General features: G+C 37.3%; 2 protein-coding genes across 2 annotated transcripts in view; both read right to left on the bottom strand.

The window, feature by feature from the left end:
- LOC144656563 (collagen alpha-3(VI) chain-like) overlaps nt 1–17,605 on the bottom strand; it is a 24,507-nt gene extending 6,902 nt beyond the window's left edge. The window contains exons 1-12 of the mRNA XM_078516785.1: nt 17,468–17,605; nt 16,266–16,641; nt 16,117–16,158; nt 15,541–15,698; nt 13,952–14,327; nt 13,339–13,383; nt 12,297–12,854; nt 11,534–11,563; nt 11,181–11,213; nt 9,985–10,371; nt 9,475–9,501; nt 8,355–8,512 (exon numbers count right to left, since the gene is read on the bottom strand). Coding sequence (XP_078372911.1) covers nt 8,355–8,512; nt 9,475–9,501; nt 9,985–10,371; nt 11,181–11,213; nt 11,534–11,563; nt 12,297–12,854; nt 13,339–13,383; nt 13,952–14,327; nt 15,541–15,698; nt 16,117–16,158; nt 16,266–16,641; nt 17,468–17,605 — 2,328 coding nt within the window. The remainder of the gene's footprint in view (nt 1–8,354; nt 8,513–9,474; nt 9,502–9,984; nt 10,372–11,180; nt 11,214–11,533; nt 11,564–12,296; nt 12,855–13,338; nt 13,384–13,951; nt 14,328–15,540; nt 15,699–16,116; nt 16,159–16,265; nt 16,642–17,467) is intronic.
- LOC144656248 (cochlin-like) lies at nt 570–8,278 on the bottom strand. Its single transcript, XM_078516485.1, has 11 exons — nt 8,246–8,278; nt 6,769–7,144; nt 6,342–6,383; nt 5,331–5,488; nt 4,344–4,710; nt 3,705–3,749; nt 2,720–3,274; nt 1,931–1,960; nt 1,732–1,764; nt 1,102–1,488; nt 570–616 (listed from the first exon to the last, which is right to left on the bottom strand). Exons 1-11 carry the CDS (start codon nt 8,276–8,278, stop codon nt 570–572), a joined length of 2,073 nt encoding a protein of 690 aa, XP_078372611.1.
- Nucleotides 17,606–17,646: the final 41 nt, after the last annotated feature.

Below are 17,646 nucleotides of genomic sequence, written 5' to 3'. Positions count from 1 at the left end.
AAGACGAGCCAGTTGCCTCGTCTAGATTTCTACCCAAAATTAAAAACAAAATTTGTTTTGTCGGAAAATAATCTCCAGTTTAAGAAGTTTGATTTTCTCAAGAAATGCCTAATGAAAAATGTCACCCAGAACCTTCAGCAAGAACTTTGCTATCATCTGTTGCAGAGATCTGGTTACAGCCCTGGTGACGTAACTTTGCCACCCCATTAAGGAGAAAGAGAAAGACTTGGAATGAGGCCTTGAAAGCTTTATTTTTTGCTTATGCAAAGCTTCATTCGATCCTCTCTGCCTGCCTATATATTTCCACTAGTAGAGATACTACAATGATACAATTATATTAGGAAGGCGGAATGGAATAAATGGAGCTCTGCATAAGCAGTAGCCAGTTACTTAGTGACATGAGGAAACTTTTCCAGTGGGCGTCAATAAAAATGATTGTGCGCGATGACAACGGAATTAATCAATTGTGTTATTGCTACTATAGCTAAACTCACAGATGAATCATGCATTTATACTTCTGAGTTACACAAGAATCACAAAGATTTGATTATAAATGCATTTATGTTTAGTTATGGTTGAAACTGACCTCCTCCTCTACTGACACTGGTGGTGGGTACTGAAAAAAAAAACAATACCGTGAAACGATTTCAATCACCATTCCTCATAATATATACACTGGTGATTGCATAATAATACAAAATCATTGGGTATGAGAATGTGTGGTAGACACGGTTACAAAGGAGACGCTTAGCCTTGTTCTAAACAATAAGTATCTGGTATAAATAATTAACAAATTGATCTTTTCTTTACTAGATACTATGTTTTCTTATCTTGAGGTTATTCACAAATGCATGCTTTATAATTTTTTTCATTATTTTAAGAACATTATAACTGTTATAAATAAATGGCAAGAAATGGATTTTGATATTTTTTCTTAACTATATACTATGTTCACTTATTTTGAGGTCTTTCATAAATACATGCTTTATTATTATTATTATTAGTTTATATTTCTGGGACATTATTGAACAGTCCTTGATTGAAATCCAGTAACCTTTAAGAATACGACGATATCTTTGATTGCTGATGATAATTTCTAACCTCGTGGTATTTCACAGATATAAGCTTTTTCGGTCCCATCCGGAAGATCGTCAAACAGCCCTTGAGTCCCTGCAGGATGATCTTTTGACATCACAGTGACGTCACCGTCACCAGATGGCTGCTGCTGTTGCCATTTGACAATGGTCAGCGGCTTTCCACTAACCCAGTTCCATTTCTGGCCTTGTTTTTTCAAACCTATGTGCCATTCACTCGAACCGGCGAGAGTCAGGGTTTGGATGTGGCTATTGATAAACTTCCACTCTTCTTCCGTTTCCATTGAAACAAGATCACCACCTTTATCTTTGCAGCTGTTTTGGTTCTCAGTCCATGTTTTACCCGATTTAGTAAACATGTAACAGGAATTTCCAAAACATTTGTTGCTGGGTCCTACAAGATTGAAAAGAAATTCGTTTGATACAAGTTAATATAAACTCACATCTCCCAGCTAAAATTTTTAAACATTTAGTACACAAACCCTTTGGTCTTTTTAACTATATAATTATGTCTCTTATATAAAGATCTCAGTGAAAATGCTTTATGTATGCTATTGCATAATTGCAGTGAGTTGGACTTCAATATTGCCCGCTGTAGCACAGTATACACCACCAATGAGTATAATGGTGTTCTTACCTCCAGCCCCTGTGGTAGAGCCTATTCCATCGGCTAAAATTAAAAAAAGGATTTTAAATTAGCTAAAACGCAAGATATCAGGAAGGATAAAACACCAGGAAAACGCTTAGAAGGAGGATAAAGCATCCTCAGTACTACAATTTATGAAAAATCATTGGATGCAAAGCATGTTCAACTAAACAGAGAAAATCGCACTCACTTGTTCCTTCCTCAACGGCCGTCGTGGCAGCTAAAAAAAGGACAAAAGAATAAAATTTTCAGTGAACGTAGTACGCTTGTACAACAAGAAGAAACTATCACTGTTTATTGTACACATTTCCTGATCCTGAATCACGTTTTTATCAAGTACAGTCAACTCTCTCTTACCGGACACCTCAACAAGACGGACACCTGTTGTTGGTCCCGTCACTGCAGTTTTTCAGTCATTTTACTGTAACTAAACTCCCTTTAAGACGGAAACCTCTCTACCACGGACACTTTGAGCCGGTCACGACGGTTTCCGTTTTAGAGAGAGTTGACTGTAATTGGTAACTAAAATTAAACTTACATATTGGTGGGTAGGGAATTCGAAGGGTAGTCGAATGAAGGGCAGCAGAAAAATGTCTGAGACAATTCGGGAAGGCGTTTTTGTCATTGTTTGCTTTTATGAGTAAACTGTTCCAAGACAACAATATCTTCACAGACTGTTGGACTCAAGTTTGTCAGTAGGACAGATGTTTCAGTCTTTGCATACAATGTCTGCAATCATCGAGGGCGTAAAATAGAAGTAGTTTGCGATCTGTGTTTAAGTTGACTATCATTGTTTACACTTTTGATGCAAACATGATTTGTCTCAAGTGTTTGTTTGAAGTGGAGCATTTACGCTTTGTACGGAAACTAGTATTGGTCATCATTATCATCATCATCATCATCATCATCATCATCATCATCATCATCATTTATGCGCCATTTAAACATTTTTATGGTAACCACCAATATTTGTTCTCACCTTTACACGTCTTTTCCTGTATTGCCATTACTATGTTAAGCACTTGAGAGAAATCAACTGTGAACACGTGGTCCTTTTTTGGACTACTTGCCATAACACGAAGTTGTCCTTTATCGAAGTGCGTTCCCAATCCAACGGATATAATTATTACTCCTGACATTCTCAATTCTTCAGAAGCTTTTTCGATGTCATCCTTGGATCTTCCGTCTGTAATAACAACAAGTACTCGCGGAACACCATTTCTGACGTCGTTGAAAAGTTTTTCACCGGCCATTTTTAGACCTTTGCCAGCGTAGGTGGTATACCCAGGGTATTTTATGCGACCAATTGCCGCCTCTACCTCTTGTTGCGTCTTAAACTGGTTGAAGCTGAATTGAAGCTTGCTGCGGTATGAAAAGACGATCGCTCCGACTCTCGTACCCGTAGGAGAAATGGAAAAAGCCCTTGTAAGGGACTTGACAAATTCTAAGCACTTTTGAAAATTGCCTGCACCGTAGTAGTTTATGCTTCCAGAACCATCAATTAGGAATCCAAGGTCTACTTGAGTTTTGCAAGCTAAAGGGGAGTTAGAAATAATAATAAATAATAATAATAATCATTTGTATAGCGCCCTTTCCATACGTTCAAAGGCGCTTGACAATGTTAAAAAGTAAAAAATTAATTAAATAAATTACAATTTACTTTGAATTTAAAAAATAAAATATGATTAGATATAACAAGGCCTCCCTATGTCTTGATAATTACACTGCAAGTTATGTACTACGTTGTTATCGGGGCGAGTAACATTATTAGGCGAGTAACGCCTGGCAGTTGAAAAGGGGGGAGCATAGAGCCAAGTGGCCCATACTTGCCGGAGCTTATCCCGGCAATGTCAAGCTTAAGCTAATTCCAAAAGGTTACTTTTGAAATAGGTGAACAGCTTTAAGCATAATAATAACAGAGATCATCCACATAAGTGACAATTATAAACATGAGCAATACAAACCTCCTCCAGATGCCAGTGCCGTCCCACTCTCTTTGATGCCACTGGCTAAAAGAGAGATAATCGCATTACATTTCTCATATTTTTGCAGCCTTTAAAAACATCGTCACCTATAATAGCGTTATTCTTTCATTTATTTTTCATTGTCGCAAACGATGCTTTAAGAAACTTTAAGACACAAATGAAGACTATACTGGGAATTCTATAATTCTTTTTTTAAGGAACTGTAGACGCTATACTATAGTCATGAATTTTAGTAGAAACTCGGCTGTGTTCTATTGGAAATCCGCGAATCTGATTGGTTCTCCCACTGTTTTCTATTCGCTATTTCTTTAAGCGGTAAATTTTCTTGATTTTTTTCTTCAAAGTGCACAATATTAGTGGTTTTGGACTGCAATCCTTTAGACTTTCTACTAAAACAATTAGACTACTAGCCCTTGTTTCTATGAGCGATAGTCAAGTTGGCTGCGCCACGTTGACTATTAGCTGATAAAAAAACGCGGACTCGTAATTTAATTGGAAAACATGTTTATTAGAAAGCATTTATTTTAAAAGAAGAGGAAAATAATCCAAACTAGATGCGAAATGACTTCGAAGGATGGAAGGAACAAAATGCAAACAAACGTACAACGTCAAATGTACCTTGAGATACCAGCGAACACACGCTTTCACTGATGCCCAATAAACCGTTAAATGTGTTGGAGGTCAGAAGAGGCGATGCGATGATTGAAAGCTGCGCCTGGGAAAATGAACTACCAATTCCAATAGCAATCATTTTGACTCCAGCCGTTTTTAACGACCCAGCAGCATTTGAAATATCTTCAGGCGATTTTCCAGCCATTAGAACAATGAGAACTTTAGATCTACCGGCAGAGCTACCATCAAAGAGCTCGGTGCCACACTGATAAAGAGCTTCGTCGGCACTGCAGGTACCATGGAGAAGTTCGGTGCTTCCAACAGCTGAGTCAATGTCGGACATTGCAGTGTACTCGCTAAACCCAAAGACAATCTACACAAAAAAGGAAGAAAAAAAAAAAAGAAAAACCAAGTATTTTAATTTAGAACAACTTGACTGTTAATTGCCAAAGGGTCAACCTTAGCTCTTACTTAATTAAGGTAGTACATATGGCTAAAATGCGTCATACAAGAGCCTATTTTAGAATATAACAAACGAGGTTTGAATGTGGTTTGGAAACCCGGCCTTAATCAGCAGCAGAGACAGACCTTAAGCTTATTATAAGTTGGGGACTGATCATTCAGGCCCTAAAACAAGGAGGGGGCGAGGGGGCCCACTCTGGAAGTTATTTTTCCTCGGCCCTTCGGGCCTATATTTTGCCAAAAAATAAGGTGGGGTCCGGCCTCCTCCCGTTGATCAGCCACTATAAATTAGCATAGATTTTTTTGTTCATTTACTTCGTAGTTTTGGTTTCGATTGAGGAGATATATCAGGCGCTCGAGACAGTGTTTCATCGACTATCCAAACACCTCGAATTTCGTAAAAAAACTCCATTGTGTCGTACTTTCAACTCTCTTCTCGGTGTTTGGATATCCCAAAGAAACATTTTCTTTGGTGTTACCGTTCGATATGATTATAAGAAAACCAAAAAACAAGAGCAAATGATGCATTACCTTAACGCTGCTACCAAATGCAACAAATCCGTATCGCATACCATCACGGAGACTAAATGAGTGGAAAACTTTGGTGACAAAATTCAAAACAAGTCGAAAGTTTTGTTCTCCGCCGATACTTGATGATGCATCAACTAAGAATGCCAGGTCACATCCACCTACAAAATAAATACAACAAGAGTGCTAGAGGTGTCGCTGCTTATGTTTGAGCTATATTTTTTCGACCTCATGATGTAAATATTGAAATTTGGTAAACATGAACAAGATGGTATTCATTTATCTCAACTTGATAAAATGGAAAATTTCTTTTAAGTTTTTTAACCTGCAAATGATACAATCAACAATTATATGAAGAAGAATACAATAGACAAAACTCAACAACAGCATGACAGCTGCTCGCTAAGATATACCAATGATATAACCTATATGTTACATTCCTACAAATAGTTTATATGACCAATAACTAAAATCAACTTATGAGAATGCTTTCTTGCTTGTCTACCAAAACGTAATAATATTTTGTAATTATAAAGTGGTATAATAAAGGTAGATCTTAAACAGAATGTTCACTAAAGGAAAAAATGTGTTAAAGAAAATGTTAAGGTACAAAGTCTGAAAGATGGATTAAAAACCATCCGGTATACGTAGAAGACTAACTGTGAGTTGCGGCGAGAAAGTTATAAACCAAACTACAAACACGTTAACTTCGATCTTCTGCTAAAATATTACGACTGGCGATCTATTTTATCATACCTGCAGCTGCGTACGGTGGCCCGTAAGTGCCATCCTAAATAATATTAAATAACAGGTTGGCTTAAAGAAAAATATTACATTCTTTGGATCCAAAGAATGTAATATTTTTCTTTAAGCCAACGTGTTATTTAATATTATTTAGGATGGCACTTACGGGCCACCGTAGCTGCAGGAAGGCGAAAATGTGTTTTATAGGCGTAAACAGAAGTAAAATTAAGTCAAGCGACATTTAAAATTAAGGAAAAGGATCTTTTATACCTGGTTTAGCCGCTGTACTTCCTGTAATACTGATGGCACCAGCTATAATAATGAATTAAAATTTAGTACATTAATTATTTTATAGCTATGCTCATAAACAAACAATTAAAAAAAAAAGCCGTGACACAAAAAGAAACATAAATAATAGTAATACGAGCGAGTGGAGTACAATTCAGTAATTTCAATTTAAAATAACAAACAAATGGTTCAAATACTGTTTAATTGTATCAGCAACAAAATTCGAGGTAAGGAAGTCTTTTGGTACCTTTAATGTGTAACAAAATGAAAGATAACTTGCTTGGATACTTGGAATTTGACACCCACGCGATCAGGCGCCAATCACGCGAAAAATAAGCGCGCGCAGACCCAATCAAAATCAAGAATTTTGTTTTAGATATGATTTGTTAGGAAATTGTGAAATATGCACCTTCCGATATTATCCCGGAGACGCCATCGCGAATGCCAGCCAATCCGCTATATGAAGCAGCATACTGCACATAAGACGAAGAATATGCCATGGCTGCTAGCTGTGACTGGACAAATAAACCACCCATTCCAACAGAAATTTTCTTGACCCCGGCTGCCTTGAACGCGCCGGCAGTAGCTGAGACATCATCCTGGGACTCCCCGGCTAAAAGTATAAGTAGTACGCGTTTTCGTCCTCCCGCGTCCCCAGCAAACAACGATGTCTGACATTTTAAGAGTGCAGCGCCAGCATTGCAGCTACCACCAATCAAAGAAACGCTTGCGATCGCCTCGTCGACGTCGCTGATTGAGGTATACTGATTAAATCCAAAAACAACCTGCAAGAGGAAAATTGCATTTGATAATTACTTATATTAAATCCCTTTGTTTTATCCTTGATTTCAATAACTGTCATGCGCTTTAAACATGAGACTCTGGCTCGGATAAGGAGGGCAACCTCGTCCCGCGTTATGACTTTAATAAATTGATTGATTGACTGATTGATTGATTTGTTGATTTATTGATTGATTGATTGAAGAGAAACTATACAAAAATAGAAACTATACAAAACCCTTGCTAATAAAAGGTATTCGCTTATACTAACGGACTAAAGTTTAATCAAAAGAGATGGTATAGATTAAAGCTGATTTCCAGTCCGTACTGCGCAGACTCGGGGTTTGTTTACGTTTTTGTTTTGAATTCGTTGAAACGTTACACTTCGGTGACAGCATACATGAAGTTTTTTAGTCCGCCATTACAGTTCGCTTCGTTCAAGAACTTCCGATGAGCTGAAACGTCGGTTTGAAATAGCGTCAAGGTTCTTCCACTTGTTATTATTTGTTCTGCAAGGATATCTGGCGTTAATAATGAAGAAACAGGTAAGTTTGTCACGTAATTTTTAGTTTTGCTTTGTTTGTGAGGCTCACATAAACATTGCAGCCGAGATTGCGCAATACGGACTGTAATTCATCTTTAACCCTCAGTTAATATTTGGGTTTGTATATTTTAAGATATCATCATAATGATAATCTTTTAAAATTAAATAGGAAACTCTGGTTTCCAAAAAGGTCCAAACTAAGGAAAGCTACGTTTATCATCAGGCTAATGTATAAAGGTAGATAGCGCAAAGTTTAAAGTTGGATATCATTTGATATGAGGTCAATCGATTCTTGTATTCATTATGCAAATTATACTCGCGGACATTCTTTGTTCCGAGAAGCGACCAGTTTTTCCGAGAACGAAGCTCGAAAAAAATGGTTTTCCAAGAGGAATAGATGATTTCCAAGTACAAATATCAATGCATTTTTTTTTTAAACCAATGCATTTGTTTACTCGAGGACGATTATTTTTATCAATGTCAAAGTAATCCTGTCGGCTTTCGATAATGATTAAGTCCCTTAAATGTTACAATTGACGTGCGAAGGAAGATCACAAAGTACGAAAACTGAGGAATATCTCTTGAGGTTCTTCATTTTTTTGCACGAAAGTATTTGATTGATTATGATAGCAATTATTTGGCTGATATTAAAATGTAAATATGTCCAATACCTTGGCACTGCTTCCGAAGACAACTAGTCCGAACCTTACACCATTCCCGAGAGTAAATGAGTGGAATATAGCGGTGACAAAATTCATAACAGTTTGAAAGTTTTCTTTTCCGCCAATGCTTGATGACGCATCTACCATAATGGCCAGGTCACAACCAGCTACAAAACAGAAGTTGCGAGGAAGGTATTAGCATAAAATATAGCAGTGAGTCATTCAGAAAACACAATTTATGATGCATTAAAGGAGATTTTTTGGAAGACTCGAGGAAACAACTGTAAAATTGTGAACTTTTATACTATACATTTTTTTATCATGTAACGTTTTTAATTCTTAAACTATTTTTTAATCTTTTAATTTTAAATTTGAACTATTATTTTGCAGGGCCTCCCTGAATAACACCTTTGGTGATGTGAGCTCCCTGGATAAAGAACAGTATTATTATTATTATTTAAGTTAAGCCTCATTTTGTTTTAATTGCCGGAAATTATTTCCGTCCTAGCCGACCGCAGCAAAAGGCACTTGTTAACAGTCTTTCTTAAAAACACCCACTCAAATTCGCGTCAGGAGACATGACATATTTTGCAACTTCTGAAAAATTAGAAAAAAATAGAGATTTTTTTTTATTTATATATTATATTTCATTCGCATCGAACACCAACAATTTCTTTTTTATCAATTTGCTCATAGACAATTCTAGTTTTCTAAGAAGGAGGCAACTTTCCCCTCAATTTATCTGCAAATGCAAAGTCAATGATATAATAACCACTAGTGGTTGGTATAGCAAAGATTAGAAAATGGCCTTCATTTAGAAGCGAATATTTCAATTTCGGGACATAGCTGATAACTCTACTGTACACAGCCGAAAAGTGTAGCCTTTACATGCTAAAATATGCAAAATCAAATGAACGTTTTAAGTATTTCAAAAGTTATTATCATTTGTATCAGCCTGGGATCAGCACATGTGCGAATAACAACAGCTTTTCAGCTTATTTTGTTGCCTATATTGTGGGGGATGCATAATATAATTTTTTCAAACCAAAAAGTTTGTTATAGTTGTTTTTTTAACGTTTTTTTCTTATCTCTCCACGATTTAATAAAATTCTAGAATACTCAAACTGACCTCCTGCTTTTGCTGTTAATCCGCCAGCTGAAAGAAAAAAATATTAATATGAGAAACACGACACACAAAAACAACAATAACAAAAACAGACTAAAGTTAAGTTTAAAGCAAGTCCCGCAAAAGTTTTCTGCTAGCATTAAATTGAAGCAGCTCTCATGCTTTAATTAAATTCATATCGTATGTATTGGAAGCTAAATCAAATTTGTAAAGAAGATTTAATTTGAATCGAACTTGCACTTTTGAAGAAAACACCTGGCAAATATTTCATACTTCATCCATTCCTTCTAGTTTACGTCTAATCCTTGTTGCTAGAATTTACTGACATTTTACTAACTTTCCTTTAAATACAAGACCGAAAACCACATAAAATGTCTGTAGAATTAATTTACAAACATTTTGAAATTAACAAGCAAAACAACGAGCTCGATGTATGTAAATTAGATTTTTACAGACATTTTATAAAGTCTGTAATTGGATCACATGTTCCAGGAACTTATCATGATCTCTTACCATGGGGTATTTCACAGATGTAAGCTTTTCTTGATAAAGCAGAAAGATCGTTGAACAGTCCTTGAGTCCCTGCTGGATAATCCTTCGCCATCACAGTCACGTCACCGTCACCAGAAGGCTCATGTCTCTGCCATTTGGCGATGGTCAGCGGTTTTCCGCTGACCCACATCCACTGTTGTCCTTGTTTGTTTAACCCTATGTGCCATTCGTTGTACCCGGCAAGATTGATAGTTTGAATCTCGCTATTAATATACTGCCATTCTGCTTCTGTTTCCATAGAAACGAGGTCGCCACCTTTGGCTTTACAGCTTTCTCGGTTTTTAGTCCATGACGTACCCGTTCGCTCAAACAAGTAGCAAGAATTACCAAAACACTTGCCTCCGGCACCTTCGAAAGTGAAAAAACAAACAAAGAAACGAAACGCGTTTCTCGCAGGCAACTTAATAATAATAATAATAATAATAATAATAATAATAAATATATTTTTATAGCGCCTATCCAGGCCTGCTCTAGGCGCTTTACAAATGTTTAAAATCAATATATCAATATATTATGCAAAGATTACCGTGCAGGACATTACTTATCAAGTTGGTCTGCGATTTTTAATATCAAAACAATCCATAATTTCTCAAATGAAATGCTAAGATTTATTTTACTTCATAAGACTTTGGAAGTCCTATTTCGTGAAAGTGAGTACCGTATTTTAAAATAAAATTAATATCAGTTGCAGGATTCGACTTATATTTTTGAGCAATGACTTTTCCCCTACTTTCCTTCCTAGTTCGCCATATTTGATTGAGCGCTAGCCATCGAAACACGTATTACGTGACAGGAAGGGGCAGGAGCTAAAGTGTTAAATATCAAAAGTGCCAAAGCCCAGGCTAAACGGTCAAGCTTCCTCCCTCGTCATAGCTTTTAATTTTTTTCCTATATTCAATCTGGAGCATTTTCATCCAACATTCTCCTTCACGCACAATGCTTGATCATTTAGCCACCTCTGCAAACAATTCTAGTCCAAGCGGAGAAAAAGGCAACCAATACATAACTGCGACCTTTCAGCGGTAATAATTTGCTGGCACACTTTTTCCGATGTTTCATCAAACATTGTTTCTCGTTTAGCCACCTCATTTTGTGAGTGACTAAATTTTGGACGCTTTAGACAGGGCTTTAGGACATAATGTAACGATTATACTAACCTCCGGATCCTGAAGTAGCAATTTGTACCCCGGCTAAAATAAACATATCGATTAAAAAAAATTAATCCATTAACGTATTCAGCAGAAGGTGAATCAGTTTAAATTAAATAATTTATATACGTAAACACCGCCCAAAGCAATGCAGTAAAAACAATAATGACGTGAGAAAGACAAGATATTAGAGGTTATTAAATGAAATGACATGACGCATCAAAATTACGAAACAATGCAAGAACATTAACAAGATGAATAATGATATGTCGGAACGTGTCAACAAAACATTCGATCAAAGTGTACATGTCCAGACGTCAAAACATTTATTATAGCAAAATCATAGTAAAAATCCAACTTACTTGTTTCTGTGTCTACGGCCGTGGTGGCATCTGTAAAAAAGACCAAAAGACTATCTTCATTGCTACCTTCTAAACAAGAAATTTTAACTGTCGTACTAATTGTACTTTACTTTTTTTGTACTTTGTTAAACTTGGCGTTTTATTCTAAAAGCCTGAAATGATAATACTTTATCTCCTCCGTATTTCAAATAAACCATTTTCGTAAACTAGAAAACAGAGGGTGTACATGTGATGGCTTACGCACGAAATATTTTACTCTAACCCTTTCTTTACCTCTAAACCTACGCGTTTGGCAACCAAACAATAATTGAACGATTTAATTCTCAGTGAGATGGCGAATAGACGTGATATATACCTTAAATTTTTGAATTATAATCGACGATGTATTACGATTAATATTGATTGCTCTCATAATCAGGAGGTTTAAATTAAGCTGATGTGATGTGTGATGTGGCTACATTAGCGTTCGTTTGTTTTATAACATATGCCGTTAAATGAGCTTGATTTTTCTAAGAGTCAAACTCTCCAAAATTCTTTAATAGTGCTCCACTGCGTTCGAGGCAAAAAATACAATTAAAAAATAAACAATGTATTAAAACTGTATGCTCGCTGGCTATCGCTATCATATCGCTCGCTATCATTTTTACGAGGTCGACTTGGAGCAAGTCTATGAAATGCACTGCTACTTACCCGATCCTCTAACGCGAGTGATAAAAGTTTATGGCTTATATATATGATGAGACAAATATAGTGTTGATCTTACCTTTGCAGAACTTGTCCTGCACGGCCCTGACTACATTGGCCATTTGCGAAAACTCAACCGCAAAAACGTGTTCTTCTTGTGGGGTACTGGCCATAGCAAATAGCTGTGCCTTGTTGTAGTGTGTGCCAAGACCAACTGATATTATAATAATCCCTGCATCTCTAAGCTCTTCAGAAGGTTTAACAACGTCGTCACTGGAAAACCCGTCTGTTATGACAACAAGTACACGAGGAACATCTTCCCTAAAGTCGCTGAAAAGTTTTTCAGCCGTCATTTTCAGTCCTCTACCAGCGTATGTGGAATATCCAGGATATTTTATGCGCCCAATCGCTGCCTCCACAGCTTGTTGTGTCTTATGCTGATCAAAGCTGAATTGAAGCTGACTGCGGTATGAAAAGACGATCGCCCCGACCCTTGTTTCCGTTGGAGAAATAACGAAGGCCCTTGTTAGGGATTTCACAAATTCCAAACACTTTTGAAAATTGCCTGCGCCATAGTGGTTTATGCTTCCAGAACCATCAATTAGGAATGCGAGGTCAACTTTCTTAGTTTTACAGGCTGAAAATTGAAGTAAAAGAAATTGTTGTTTTTTTCACAAGCTAATATTCAGCCTAATATTCACAAAACGTTATAAATGCAGTTTCGTCAAACAATATGATTATATTGCACTTTAATTACACCGTAGGGTTCTGAGTATATCAGTTGGCCGCTCGGTCAGTCAGACGTAAAGTCAGTTCGTTATTAAGTTGTTACGTCAGTTAGTCTATAAGACTCATAAGGTCAGTCAGTCAGTCAGTCAGTCAGTCAGTCAGTCAGTCAGTCAGTCAGTCAGTCAGTCAGTCAGTCAGTCAGTCAGTTGGTAAGATTATTACATGCAGATGGTATTTAACCAGAATGCGACTGAATGCTATCCTTATTCCAAAATTGGATAAACACACAAAAGAATGTGTTAGAATATTTGGTTCTTTGCAGTGATGATCGGATAATGATAAACTGATATATTGCCAAAAAAGAAAGCCGAGAAGAAATGAAAAATACAAACCTCCTCCTACAACTAGTGAACCACCTCTGAGTATGATTCCGCTTTCTGAAAGGAAAAAAAAATGATGATAATGCATTGATATGCAAACTTCACATCTCGATATGTACAGCTTTTGTTGTAATTAGATACCTGTAGGTGAACGCCGTTGTCGCGAAAATCTTATGCGCACTTGAGGGGTGAATTTTAGCTTTTATTCGTGCTTATAATCTAAGTTGTTGAACTAAATAAATATACCATCGAGTCTGTTTGCACAAAAGAGGGCCTCAGAGGTTCCCTTGTTTTAAAATTTGTTTATAAGAAGGTTAATTTATAAATTGGACCTCGTATCGTATAGCTCGGAGAGTAGGCTGCGTTGCAGACGAACTAAATACCGAGGTTTTGTGACACGTTCGGATGCGACGCAGGCTACTCGGAGAGTAATCGTGCTCGTAATTTAAAATTGGCATCCCGCTGTTCTTTTGAGCGATTTTTAAATTACCGTACTCGCTCCTTTACTCCCTGAATTTTACTCCACTGAGTCCAGTCACTCAGATGATAATTTTGACTTCACACTGATATTTTGAATTCACCGTACAATTGCCTTTCATTCACATTTATTTTATTTTTCATGTACCTTTCGTTATTAGGGCACCCACGCCTTGGGAAACCCCAGCCAAATTAAATGTTGAACTTGTCAGGATATGGGACGAAGAAGATGCCATCGTTGAAAGCTGTGACCGATCATACGAACCACCAAATCCAACAGCAATAATCTTGATTCCCATCGCTCTCAAAGACCCAGCAACACTTGACATGTCAGGTTCTGAAGATCTTCCAGCCATGAGTACAATCAAAATACGAGATCGCCCCGCAGCATTACCGGCAAACAGCGTCGACTTAGATTCTTTAATAGCCGCAGCTGCGTTGCAGTTACCACCGATCAGCCTAACGTTGGCAATTGCCGAATCAACGTCTGAACCTGAGGTATACTGATCAAACCCAAAGACAACCTACAAGTGAAAAAAAAAAACGGTCCTTAATATCCAGAATACATTTGATTTCAAGGGTGTAGTATAAGAATTTTTGCCTTTGCACTCAGTAAACTTAAAAACATGCTTGCTACAAGAAACCATCCCTTAATTATTCCTACATAATTAAAACCCCTTTTTGAAAGAATTGCAGTGTACTTATTTATATCAGTGTTCATACATATATATTTTTACACATCATAGTTGCTGGTATGGTTGTACATTTGTGTGCGTCTTGCAGTAATTTGGCGTGCTCAAAGGGCGAGTCAAAAGACAAACAAATAACGACTTGAAATGTATGATGATACTTTACACTGAAACTCCTGTTAGTCTTTAAACTACATATATTAATTTGTCATTTGAGGGCCGCCAGTTGATCATTTTTTACTGTTTGTCGATTCCCTCTTTAAATGGCTCGATTTATACTAGATACGGTTGATCTGTCTGGACGAACTTGCATTTTTTATTAGGCGAGCATTTTTTAGTTCGTCTGATAATTCGTCCGTGTTTAAACACGGGCAAAAAATACGGATCATCCGGTCCAGACGAACTATCTGGCTAGTTCGTCTTGGCAGACGAATTACGAAGATAGTTCGTCTGGACGGATGATCCATCTGTTTGCCCGCATTTATACACAGACGAATTATTAGACGAACTAAAAAAATGCTCGCCGATCCTTATTGTTTTAAATTCCAAGTTCGCATGATTAGTTTTCTCCTTTTTTTAATTTTTAAGAAAATTGTAGACAGATATCCAGTGAAGAATTTAGTTTAGCCTGTGAACAGGCTCTCTTCGCCTTGCTTCGCGCGCCGATCGGATCAGGAGCCTGCTTTCTGGCTAATTGTAAGTAGTAGATAAAATATGAGCGGGAGATCTGTATGGGCGTTTACAATGGCGAGCCGACAGGCGAGCCATTGTAGATCGGACGCGAATATTTTATTCTACTTGTGAAATGAAAACAATAAATTGAATGCAAAGTATTGTTATGCGAATCAGTAGAGATCTGTATTAAAAGTTAATGAATACGAATTAGCTGAGCAGGAGACTGTATCAAAAGTTAATTCTATTGTTTGATTTGTATTGGGGTTTACAGTTGTGTACATGTGATCTGAATAGTGTGCTGGGATTGGTTTGCACCCTCATTAATAATTAATGAATTTTACAATTTAACATACAACATATTATCGAAGCATACCTGAACGTGGCTACCAAATAAAACCAATCCGTGTCGCACACCGGCACCGCGAGCAAATAAGTGAAAGAAGCCTGTGACAAAACTCATAGCATGCCTAAAATTTGCTTCTCCTTTAACACTCGACGAAGCATCCACTATAAACGCAAGGTCAGAACCTCCTGCAAAAAAAATGGCAATTGCTGTGTAACCGGTGTTGAAAGAGTATTGCAACGGGGCGTGAAGAACCGAGGCCAATAAAGATTTGGTTGCTATTTGAAAATTTGCTTATAAATTAATTGCAATATATACAGATATTAACTATTAAAAATACGTATATTTTTTATGTTTATTTTTCTAAGCTTTTGATGGGGCGGAATTTTGCGAATTCCGGAAACTGATTGACCAACCGTGCGAAGGCAATTCTTTACATGGGTGTCTTAAATAAGACAATTGTTTCAGTTGGATATGAGATAGATATAGCAAAATTGGCCCTACGTACCGCGTGGTTATCTGACATTCCATATCCAACGCACGATCATGAAATAATTGTAAAATATATGCAAGAAATAATTAAAAAAAATATTATCACAAACCCACCTCCTGTGTTTGCTGCACTTGCTCTGATGTTGACGCGACTAACTAAATAACGATAAAAAGTATAGTTAAATAACGAATTTGTAGTAGCTATATGAGTAAAAGAAAAGACAAAACATGGTCAAAAAGTAAGTAAATTATGTCGCAGGAACCTTGTGATATAAGGCCGGCGACGCGTCCTCTGATGCCAGCTAAACTACCAAATACGGAAGTAGTCAGGATGTGTGCCGAGGAAAATGCCATAGCAGAAAGCTGCGAACGGGCAAATGAACTTCCCACTCCAACAGCAATTGTCTTGATCCCCGCTGTTTTAAGCGACCCAGCAGCTCTCGTGACGTCATCATTAGATTGCCCCGCAATGAGTACGAGAAGGATTCGTGTTGTCGCTCCTGCGTCACCAACAAACAGAGATTTCTTACATTCCAAAAGAGCAGCACCCGCATTGCAGCTTCCACCAGTCAAAGTGAGGCGTGCAATTTCAGCATCAATGTCATAGAAGGAGGTGTACTGATTAAAACCAAATACAATCTAAGAAAAAAACAAAAAAACAAAAATGATGCCTTCTGCGAGACAAGCGGTTCACACCGCCGGAGTTTATTTCGGTTTCATTAGCATAAGCGACAAGAAATATTTCTATCCCGCACGATATCGCATGCGAGCTCATCACAAGGTTACCCCAATACTAGTTATCTGGTACCCATTTATACAACTGATTGAAAAGAGCCACTATGAGAGTAAAAACAATTTTGCCCAAGAGCACAACACAATGATCTTAAAGGGCAGCCTAAAACAACATTGGCTAACTAATCCTGGTTTCAAAATTGGAGTAGTTGAAAAAATATTGAAACATTTTGTTAAATATTTAACGTTGTATAATACTCGAAACTCCTTGTTTCCTTTTTGAAAAGGTAAAAAGAAAGCCAAACTACGACTCAATTTCGTCACTGAAAACATACTACTGTTATCTGTTCATTATTTGATTTAACGAAAAATAACCGATCTCCCTCATAGTTTGGTTCACGGTCATAATTCATCTATTTACATTGCCTGTTCCAATCACGCTTTTATCCTGTGCTCCAGGCCGGTGCGCCTGTTTAAATTTTCCCCGGGGGTCTCGCATATAAAAGTGACGGGAATGCTTGATTTTTAGCCAAGATGGTCTCGTTTAGGGTTACACACGAAGAGTATACAAATATAAATTCTATTCTTAGCTTTTTTGGTATCTTTTTAGGGGTCAAGAAAAGCTTGAGCCACACCCAGATTGGTCTCTTTTAGGGGTTCTTTTCAAAATTTCCGACGAGCATCCCCGTCCGTTTCATATAGGAGTCCTCACATGTATATATTTGGTGTGTACCTTAACACGGTAACCAAAGATAGCTAATCCGAATCTGACACGACCCCCGAGAGGAAAGGTGTGGAAGACATTGGTGACAAAATTCATAACAAGTTGAAAGTTTGCTCTGCTTCTTATACTCATCGATGCATCCACCATGATCGCCAGGTCGAGGCCACCTGCTGTAGAAACAGATAACG

This window comes from Oculina patagonica, chromosome 6 (genome assembly GCF_052425735.1).
Source record: "Oculina patagonica isolate OP01 chromosome 6, crgOcupat, whole genome shotgun sequence".
NCBI classification, from domain to species: domain Eukaryota; kingdom Metazoa; phylum Cnidaria; class Anthozoa; order Scleractinia; family Oculinidae; genus Oculina; species Oculina patagonica.
Note: the sequence above shows the minus strand (reverse complement) of the source record. Positions and strands in the feature narration are given on the sequence as shown.